This window comes from Colobus angolensis, unplaced genomic scaffold, assembly GCF_000951035.1.
Source record: "Colobus angolensis palliatus isolate OR3802 unplaced genomic scaffold, Cang.pa_1.0 Scaffold421, whole genome shotgun sequence".
NCBI lineage: Eukaryota > Metazoa > Chordata > Mammalia > Primates > Cercopithecidae > Colobus > Colobus angolensis.
Window position 1 is genome coordinate 2,067,252 of NW_012117611.1, and position 11,292 is coordinate 2,078,543.

General features: G+C 37.0%; 1 protein-coding gene across 5 annotated transcripts in view; it reads left to right on the forward strand.

Moving 5' to 3' along the window:
- Positions 1-11,292, forward strand: part of PDE1A (phosphodiesterase 1A, calmodulin-dependent) — a 386,517-nt gene that overhangs the window by 283,506 nt on the left and 91,719 nt on the right. For 3 of the 5 annotated variants that reach the window (XM_011956693.1, XM_011956692.1, XM_011956694.1), the window contains exons 1-2: positions 4,494-4,755; positions 6,266-6,448. In XM_011956693.1, the coding sequence (XP_011812083.1) occupies positions 4,643-4,755; positions 6,266-6,448 (296 nt within the window). In that variant the 5' untranslated portion in view covers positions 4,494-4,642. Of the gene's footprint in view, positions 1-4,493; positions 4,756-6,265; positions 6,449-11,292 lie in introns of those variants that run through there. The other 2 variants (XM_011956691.1, XM_011956690.1) reach the window with 1 other exon arrangement.

The following is an 11,292-nucleotide window of genomic DNA, read 5'->3' on the forward strand; positions in this document are numbered from 1 at the left end:
GGGAGGGAGGGAGGGAGGGAGGGAGGAACGAAGGAAGGAAGGAAGGAAGGAAGGAGAGAGAGAGAGAGAGAGAGAAAGAAAACGAAAGAAAGAAAGAAGAGAAAGAAAGGAAGGAAGGAAGGAAGGAATGAAAGAAAGAAAGGAAGGAAGAAGACTATAGCAAAATAAAAAGGCAAAATAAAAACGAAAAATGTTTACTACTGGGAGCGGGCACATAGATTCCTTCTCTACCTAAATGCAGTAAGGAAATGATTCACACAAATATCTGAGTACAAGATTCTAAGTAGAGTGAATAGCAAGTACACAGGCCCTGAAGCAAAAGCAAGCTTGGCAGCTTTGCATCCAGCAAGAATAGTGTCACTGGAGCAAAATGGATAAAGGGGAACTGGTTAAAAGGTGAGGTTAGAGACTTAGCTCGAGACGACTTATGTGGAGCTTTATGAATAAGGCATTGTGGTCTGACTTAAACCTTAAAAGAGGCATTCTGGCTATAGAGGGAAGAAGAGACTGACAGGGGTCAGGAGCAAGAGGGGGAGGCCAGTTAGCAGGCTGCACAGGAGGCCAGGCAAGAGATGATGGCAGCTTGGCCTCTGACTCATTCATTGCAGGTGGGAATACAAAATGGTATAGCAAGACAGTTTGGCAGTTTTTGAAAAACTAAGCACTTATGATACCATCCAGCCATTGTGTTCCTTGGCATTTCCTCAAATGAGTTGCAAAAGCTGCACCTGTTTATAGGAGCTTTATTCATAATTGCCAAACCTTGGAGCAATCAAGATGTCCTTCAATAGTAGAATGCATAGACAAACTATCTATGCATACAGTAGGATATTATTTAGCAATATAAAGAAATTAGCTATCAAGCCATGAAAAGACATGGAGAAAAATGCGTATTACCAAGTGGAATAAGCCAATACTAAAAAGTCTAGCCTTTTACTACATGATACTAAGTATCTGATGGTCTGGAAAAGGCCAAACTAAGGAGACAGCAAAAAGATAGTGGTTGCCAGGGACCAGAGGTGAGGGAAGGAAGGAAGGTTGAATAGATGAAGTATAGGGATTATTTTAAGGGCAGTGGAACTACCCTGTATGATACTGTAATGGTAGATATATGTTGTTATACATTTATCAAAACCCATAGAATGTACAACAGAAAGCGTGAGCCCTCATGTAAACTATGGATATTAATTAATAATTATGTATTAACATTGGCTCATCAACTGAAATAACTGTACCACAATAATACCAGATGTCAATAAGAGGGGAACTGTGAAGGTGGGGGTGGAGATGAGATGAATGGGAATTCTCTGTACTATACACTCGATTTTTCTATAAGCTTAAAAAATAAAGTCTAAATGATGAAGGTGCCTGAAATTGTGGCTCTCAGGCAGGGATAGCATAGTACAGAGTTCTCTAGGTAATCATGCTCATTCAAAAAGGAAAAATTAGAAACTTCTTGAGTAGAATTAAAAGGTCAAGGTATGCTGGGTGGCTATGGAGGCTTCCCCCATTTCACACGCTGGAGTAGCAGAGATGTATGCACAGGCAGATGAAGATCTCAGAGGCCATTGTTGTAACTGTGCTGTAGTGCAGAGAAAAATCTTTGAGAAACAGACCTGCAGCTAGTATTTCTGTCAGCTGAAGAGAAAGTTAAGTCAGTTCTTGCACACAGGGACACACAGCTGACCTCATACCCAGATTCACTTCTTTTCTGCTGTACACATTCTCCTGGTCCTTCTCTTCAACGTTCTGATTTGGAAAGAAGTTCTCTCATACAAGAATGAACAATTTTCAAAAAGAAAGCAACACAGAATCCATACAAAAAAATACCACAAGAACAAAGGTGGAAAGGATAGGGAAAAACACATGTCGAAGAGGAACGTACACATCTGGGAGCTCATCCGATGAACTCAACACATCTGGGAGCTCATCCGATGAACTCAAGAACTTCATGAAATCATCAATTTTGTAGAAACAATAATACGATTAAAACAAAGAAAAAGGTTTCAAGCGGTAAATAATATGATAAGGTGAAACGTGTACACACAACACAGTCAGCAAAAGGAGGAAGAAAATGAGGCTACCCTGTAGAGACAGCCAAGCCATAAGCCACAAAACTTAAAAGAGACATTACTGAAAACACAGTAGAGTGTTTTACAAATAAAACACTTTAAAGGTTAAAAAAAAAAAAAGAAAAAGGTAAACAAAACAGGATAAGATCAAGACATTAGTTTTTCAAAAAAAGATTTAATGGAAAAATGATAGATATGGAAACTAGATAAAAGAGATCTCTGATATGCATAATCTGTTTCCCTGAAGAAGAGAACAAAACAAATGGAACAGAAAAAAATGTGTAGTCTGAGAAAACATTAATAATATACCATTAAGTCCAGGCGTGGTGGCTCACACCTGTAATCCCAGCACTTTGAGAGGCCAAGGCGGGCAGATCACCTGAGGTCGGGAGTTCGAGACTAGCTTGACCAACACGGAGAAACCTCATCTCTGCTAAAAATACAAAATTAGCCAGGCATGGTGGCACGTGCCTGTAATCCCAGCTACTAGGGAGGCCGAGGCAGGAGAATCACTTGAACCTGGGAGGCAGAGGTTGCGGTGAACCGAGATCGCGCCATTGCACTCCAGCCTGGGCAACAACAGCGAAACTCCATCTCAATAATAATAATAATAATAAGTAAATAAAATAATATACCAGTAAGACTTTGAGCCATATGTTTACCGGAAAAAATGATGCCCAATTCCATACCACTTAGGGTCTTCGAAAAGTAGTGAACTACCAAAATAAAAGACCATTTTTGCAATTGTGCTCAGTTAACTAAACTAACTAAACTCAAAACACCATTTTTACAACTTTTTTTATTCCTCCCACAGCATGCACATTGGTCTTTTAGATACATAAATCATATCACATCCTACTTGAAACAATTCAATGACCTGCCATTGCAAATATGACAGAATCCTTCCAAGGCCTGCTATTAGCTGTCTTATACCTATGTTTACCTCCCAACTTGAGTCACTCTCTCACTCAGTATACTCTAGCCACATTTGGCCTCCTTTCTGTTCCTCAAACATGCCAATACCGATCATGCCTCAGGCCTTTGTACTTGCCCTTCTTTCTATCTGGAATAGATAGAACAGACTTCCCCCAGACTTTCCGATATCTAATACTTTCTCATTGTTCTGGTTTTAACTATCTGATCATCTTATCTAAAGTAGTGTTTCCTCTCATAATTAACCTATATCCCAATCCTTATTTTATTTTTAGTCTTTCTTTTAAAATATAAGTTCCACCTAAGAAGGGATCATTCTCATTTTTTCCATTTTTAATCACTTCATTTAGTTTGACAATAATTCTGTAATGTTTAAACAGTACGGTGTTTAGATTTATAATTGCATAATCAGATTTATAAAAAGGCATTTTAGTTCATTGCAAATAGGATTTTTACATGAGAAATAGGATTGGTATGTTCTATTAAATGAATATTAATAGAGAACTGAGTCTTTATATTCTACTTTATTTATAACCTACACTGGTAGTTATCACACAGCATTCATAAATGATGGAAAGATTATTTCTTATCCAAACCAACAGGTACACAACACACACACACACACACACACACACACACACACACAAAAGATAGAGAGAGAGAGAGAAAGAGAGAGACAGAGAGAGAGAAGAGAGGAGAGAGCGAGATATGTATTTTAAGGAAGAGGCTCATGTGATTATTGGTGCTGGCAAGTCTGAAATTTGCAAAGCAAACTGGCAGGCTGGAAACCCTGGCAGGAGTCGTCGTTGCATTCTTGATTTCAAAGGCGTTCTGGAAGCTGAATTCCTTTCTCTTTGGGGGACCTTAATCTTTTTTCTTAAGGTTTTCAACTGATTAGATGAGGCTTACCCATAATTTAGAGGGTAATCTGCTTTACTCAAAGTCTACTGATTTAAGTGTTAATCACATCTAAAAAATACTTTCACAGCAACATTTAAATTGGTGTTTGACCAAACAACTGGCCACCATAACCTACCTTTGGTGACACATAAAATTAAACTTCATGGAGGTAGTTGTTGCCTTTTCAAGATTCCCTTTTCAAGTTATACAATAGCATATTCCATGCTCTTCCCTTAACACACTCTCATCCTTTATTTGTGTGTCCCTAATTAATCCATATCATTCTTTCTCCCTAAAATTATATTCACTCTCTTCTCAGCAAATGACTTCATACATCATGACTAAGGATTTCCAGCCTCCTAAGTACCACTCTACTATGTGGAATATCACTTTCATATGCTGGTTTTGTTATGTTTGATGATCTCTCTTGGATCATTTATGAGAATAGGACATATAGCCCTAAAGCTATCAACATGAAATGTACTGTGGAGGAATTGGCGCCATCAGCCAGGTTTCTGTCATTCTAAGATTAGCTGACAAAACTAGGCTGCAGTGGAATGCTTGGAGGTGACATCACAAGATTACACCACAATGATTCCTATTCCACCTGTCCTACCTACCCTGTATTTGATCACTACATAAGAGATAGTAGAAATGGCATAATCTTTAAAGTAGTGAAATTTTCAAACCATGTAGTTTAGTGACTTGCTGAAATGGGCTAGGGAATCTAATTTCAAATGGGCAAAAAGAAAAACAAACTATTTTGCTTTAATTTTCTAGTTCAGTGTTTTAGGGGTAAATCAAAATCATCCAAATGTAAGATCAGAAAGAAAGTTCAAAATCGTATAAAGTAAGTATTAATCAGTATTAACATTCAACTCTAAATCTTTTTAATCTTTAGAGGTATACATGTATCTTTGTGACTCCAGAACTTATGTTTATTTTTTTGTAAGGTATTTCATAAATACATTCATGCTTATTTAATACCATGGAAAAGAAATATTGGCAAATGACTATTTTCTGCAGGTTTATAGGAAACAGCAGCATATACGGGAGGTCATTTAAAGGAACATGAAGAGTTCCTCTTCTGCATATTACCTTTTGAGCCTCTCTTTGGCCAGACTGAGTTCTTTGTGGAGACCTCCTGTTTTTTGTCCTTTGTTTTGTCCCTGCTTCTTGAGATGGCCTGTGCCTTGTTTCTGAGGCATTAGCATGTACAACCATTTCTGGCCACCTTCCAACATCGGCTCATAAACCTTAGGCCTAGGTCTGTGCAAAGAGATTTTCAAAAGCAGATGAAACCCAAAGGTTAAAGCTAACATGTGCCAATGAGTTTTTAGATTGGTGCACAGATAAGGAAAGAATCCAGTGAAACGGCAGGCTGAGTGGCCTGTGTTCCTCCTGGAGGCAAAGTTCAACTGTTCTGTAAGCTGTTTCTGTATTTGGTGGGGAGCCTCTGGGATGTTGCCAGTTCAGACCTTTAGGAAGTTCTTGACAGCTGAAGTTGACTGGCCTTAAAATAACGATGTTTCCTGAGTTTCCTCTTTAATGGCAGCTGTTATTACTCAGCAGTCCAGTCAATTTTATCTACCTGGAGCTTATACAGAGCGTGGTCATTGTTTCAGTTCCTGTTCACCACCTCACTCACTGGGTTGATTTCCTTGGCCAGCAGTTCTAAACCCATGAGATCTCCACCCACTGGTCACCTGAAATGTGCTTTAAACATAATCTATTTATTTTCATGTGTTTTCATTCTTTTTTTTTTCACTTTTAAAATCTGTGATACTGATAGAATGGATATCATTGAGAGCACTTAAGCTGTTATTTTCCTAAAATTTAGGGGTACTTATCCAATGAAATAGTACCTGTGAATGACTTTTATACATTGCAAAGCCTTATTCAAATATCATGTACTATATGTAAGATATACACAAGATTATTAAGTATATGACAGCTATTACAGATTCAATCCCCCTTTATTCTTTCCACTCCAGTTGCTTGTTTTAATAGCAGACATCTGTTTACGAATTCTCTTCCCTATCTTTCCTTAGTTTTATTCATTATCAGAACAGCACACTAAAGATATTAACAGTCGGTACCTCCAGACTGGTGTATCATTGTGCTGAAATGTTTGGAAAGCAGCAAATGCAAGATCTATTAGTTGTTGCCTTCATATGATCAATTTGAAAAATTAAGAGCTTTCCAAATGTTAATGAATTATTTTTTTCTTTAGAGAGTACATATTAAGGAATAAACAGAGCGGTATTGGCTATATTTTAAATTCCATTGCAATCCTCGTTTTCCTGTTATTAGTTTTTCTTCACTTTTTAAAAATGTTTAATCTGTATAAATTTTTGTAGAAGACTTCTGGATACTGAAGATGAGCTCAGTGACATTCAGACTGACTCAGTCCCATCTGAAGTCCGGGACTGGTTGGCTTCTACCTTTACACGGAAAATGGGGATGACAAAAAAGAAACCTGAGGAAAAACCAAAATTTCGGAGCATTGTGCATGCTGTTCAAGCTGGAATTTTTGTGGAAAGGTAAGTGAAATTGTTGGCATCTCAAGACAATAATATTTGAAAGGCAGCAGATACATTCATTTTATAAAAGGTATAAGCAGTCTATATTTCACTTATTGAGGAAAATTGTAATCATAATTATAACTAGAATGAACAAATTTGGGACTTTATGATGAACTTACCTATAACAAAAATACCTGGTCCTGGATGCATTCTTTTTATTTATTTTAAGTTGACATGAAGACTGAAAGCAAAGACTTTTGAATGACCTTTCTCCTCAAATGAACTTTTGTGAACAACTATTTAAAAACAATTCTGATACATGTATATGTTACACAACTAATTTTACCTGAATAAAATGTAACATTTCATAAAATACATTCTACATTGGGTAGCAATCTACATGTCAAGATCACTTAGGCCTTCCTCTGCCCTAAAGATAAAAGACCATTCACTTCCCATCTTTCCATAATGGAGGAAATCCCTCTCGTGCTCACTTTTGATAGTTTTTTTTCCCCCCCAACATTTCTGTCACTGAAGCAAGGGATATTTGATGGCCCCTAGAAATGCCTAGTTATCTCATCAGAGTTTTCAATGTGAAATATATGTTAATATGACCCAATTTTACGTTCTTTCAGTCCTTAGGAATACAGCTTATTTTTTCCATCTAGGGAACAAGATATTTCCTAGAACTAAAACTACAAAAGACCCGAAATAGACATTTTATGTTTGACAAAATTGAAAAGCAGTTATCAGAAATCCCTTAGATTAAAAAATAATTATATGAAATTATATATAGAATGATTTGAATATTTTAGAAACTAGTAAAGTTGAGAAACAGAGAACATTTTGCCAATATGCTTAAAATTAAATTTTAGAGAAAATGCATTATTTCTCATCTTCTGATATCTCTAGGTATTACTGTTAATAAACATTACAAACTTTAATTTTCTTCTGCTAAAGGGACAATGGAAAGCACATTTCAATTTCTAAAAGTGTAAATGAGAATGCATGGCAAGAAATGTATTATAAAACTTAAAGATGGTTAAATACACTACGCAATTTAAAGAAGATGACTTTTCTCTAGCACCAAATTAAAAATATCTAAATAGTACATCAGAAAATCTGTGAGAGAATCACAGATGAAACATGAGAGTATGTTTGATTTGCTAAAGAAATGTATATTTTGTCTTCTTTGTTTAAAAAAAAATTGTAGAACTTGGCAAACTGGGAAAAAATGTAAACTGTGGAGGAAGATCAACTGAATTTTCATTTCCATTCAAGAGACGGTTATAATACATAAAATATATGAATATGCTAAATTTCCATTTTTTCATGTTTATTTAGTAGCCTATAAAAGTATAAAATTTTATTTAGTAGCCTATAAAAGTAAAATTTTTTTAGTAGCCTATAAAAGTATAAAATTGTACTTCAGGTAACTAAATTAGTAAGCAGTCTTTAAGAAATCAGTGTGCTAAGAACATATGGAAATAAAGTCTTTTTTAATCACTGTTGAATCCCCACTAGTAGGTACATAAAAATAGTGGGACAAGTTTATTGGAACTTTTCAAAAGTGATCATCTTCAATCCTGATAGCTGAGTCTACTTGAATTCTTGTTGCTTCTTCCTTTAAACACTTCCTCCCAAGATTCAATTCCCCGGCAAGCCCTGGCAATTACTTACCCACATGCGTTCTGAATCCACTCACTTCCTCATCTCCACTCCTGCAACCACAATCTAAGCCTCCACTATCTGCCTTCAGAAATATGACAGTAACTTTCTAACTGGGCTCCTCTCCTCCTCACTTGCCCACCCCAACCAAGCCATTCCACAGTGATGTTTTTAGAATACAAATTAGTTCCTGACATTCTTCTTTCTTTTTTTTTTTTTTTTTTTTTGACGGAGTCTCGCTCTGTCGCCCAGGCTGGAGTACAGTGGCGCGATCTCGGCTCACTGCAAGCTCCGCCTCCCGGGTTCACGCCATTCTCCCGCCTCAGCCTCCTGCGCAGCTGGGACTAGAGGCGCCAGCCACCACGCCCAGCTAATTTTTTGTATTTTTTTTGGTAGAGACGGGGTTTCACCATGTTAGCCAGATGGTCTCGATCTCCTGATCCCGTGATCTACCCGCCTAGGTCTCCCAAAGTGCTGGGATTACAGGCGTGAACCACCGCGCCCGGCCTAGTTCCTCTCATTCTTAAGCTTCAAACCACCGGTTTCTCAATTCACTTGAGCCTGGTTAGGTCCCATTTTGCTTTCTAGCCTCATATACTGCAACCTTCATCCTTGACTGAACACCTATACCAGCCTGATTTCAATTTCAAGAACATTTCTAAGCTCTTTCCTGCCTTGGAGCCATTCATCCTGTTATTTTCTCTGTCAGAAGTGGTTCTCCCCACCCTTCAACATAGCGGGCTGGCCCTTTTACCGTTCCAGAGGTCTTCCCGGATCACTCTATGCTGTTCCTCACTATTGCTGCCCCCAGCCAGTGGTTTACCTCCCAGCACTTATCCCTGTTTGTAATCATATATTGTCTCTTATATTTCATTTCTCCTCACCACTGGAATAAGCCCTGTGAAACAGCAGCAATATTTTCCTTGCCTTCCACTGAATAAGTCTGTTGCCTCTCAGAGTGCCTAGTATAAAATAGTGTTGTTTTTTGTTTGTTTGTTTGTTTTGTTTTGTTTTTCTTTGAGACGGAGACTGGCTGTGTCACACAGGCTGGAGTGCAGTGGCGTGATCTCAGCTTACTGCAACCTCCGCCTCCCGAGTTCAAGAGATTCTCCTGCTGGGATTACAGGCTCTTGCCACCACGCCCGGCTAATTTTTTTGTATTTTTAGTAGAGACAGGGTTTCCCATGTTGGCCAGGCTAGTCTCGAACTCCTGACTTCAGGTGGTTCACCCGCCTCGGCCTCTCAAAGTTTTGGGATTACAGGCGTTGAGTCACTGTGCCTGGCCTTAAAATAGTATTTTTTAAGGAGTTTTTGAATTATATCTTGTAACTATTATGGAAACTTCCAAAAATAATCCACTACATTTCCAGTTAGACTTTCACCACCTTTAGAGCCCAGGAAATTCACTGTCATTTTTCAGAAACTTGTAATATACCACCTGTTTACTAAAGTGTGAGACAACTGGGTTAAGATATCTCTGATGCTCATTCTACTTCAAGGATGAGTCATCTTAATTTTCCATCTTAGTTTACTATTTCTACTTTTCCATCCTAGGATTCTATTCCTGATTATAGAATTAGAAAAGTATGATAATGGGAAAGTTTTGCTATCTCTTTGGAAGGGTAATCCTCTTTGTCTTCCTTTACATTCCATGTAATGAGAAAGTATATTGGTAGTCATTTCTCAACCTATCCCAGGTTTAAGAAACTCAGTAGCACCAGAGGTCCCATTGAGGCCAGAGAGCTCTAAAGATATAAGATTTCGAACCAATGATATTGGCTGCAAAGTAATGAGAACAGTTACAAAAATAATAAAAATGATGACTTTCTTGTATTGAGAATCATTTACTCTTCACAAAAAGCTTATTATTATTCTCGTTTTACAAATGAGTGACATTAAATAGTTTTCAAAGGTCACACAGCAGTGAGTGGCTAACATGTGATTCAAAGCGTGTGTTCTCTTTGCCTTTCTGTGCCATGAAGTCAAGTTGAGTTAATGTTAATTAACATTTTAAAATTTCTTAATCCTGAATGATTTTTATATTGACCCTTTTCCCTGTTCATCATCCTTCAATTTCCCCTGCACCTCCATTTTTTAGTATTAATGGTAATGACTAGAAACAGATGGAAAAGGCTGTTTCCAAAAAAAAAAACCTAAGTATCATTGTCAATAGTAATTATTCTAGATCTTGTATAGTATGATTAGTAGTTTCCTTGCTCTGCAAGATTAGAATAATTATACCTATATCAATGAAGTAATTAATATAAGTATTTTTAGTTTTAACTGTTCTAAAATCTTTCAATAGAGATATAGGATAATTTCTTATTCTACCTAATCACCCACATCCAAAAATAATTTATGATTATTTAAAATAAACATAAAGTGGAAGCATAAAACCTTTGTGCTTAAGGTCTCTAGAATAAAATGGAGAGATACTTCATCAAGAAAACCTAGGCAAGAGATGTAATTAAACACAATATTTTCATTCTGAACTTCCAACAAGTCAAGACTTAACAGGAAAACATGATAAATTGCTGAGCTTTGATTATCTTTAACAAATGATGACTTTTACATAGAAACTGAGTAATATGTCCTCTGCATTTTTAACATAAGGAACATTGAATCAAAAAATTTAGTATCTTCTATAGCGGTTTTATAAAAGACGTAGAATATTGTCCATGTGACCATTTCTTACATTGAACATATTTTTCATATTTAATTAAGCTATGGCATTCTCCAGGCCTTTTGTAGGGAGAATTTACAGATATAGCCTAGAAATTCAGCTTGTTGTGGACTAACTTGATATAAAAATTAAAGGACATGATTAATAATCAATTGAATTCTTTCTTCCCAGGCTTTGGAGGAGGAAACATGTTTCTTTCAGAGTCCCGAATAGAAGCACTATTGCTATATCACACACTAGGCTATCATATTGATTCTTTTCTCACATGAATTCATGGAGGGGGTTCTTATATTTGGTTTATGCTATTTGGGTTGCCCAGCAGAAGATAAAAAAAATCAAATCACTGATTATTGAAAACACTTTTGTTGGCTCGGTGTGGTGGCTCACACCTGTAATTCCAGCATATTGGGAGGCCGAGGTGGGCGGATCATGAGGTTAGGAGTTTGAGACCAGCCTGACCAACATGGTGAAACCCTGTCTCTACTAAAAATACAAAAATAAGTTGGGCATG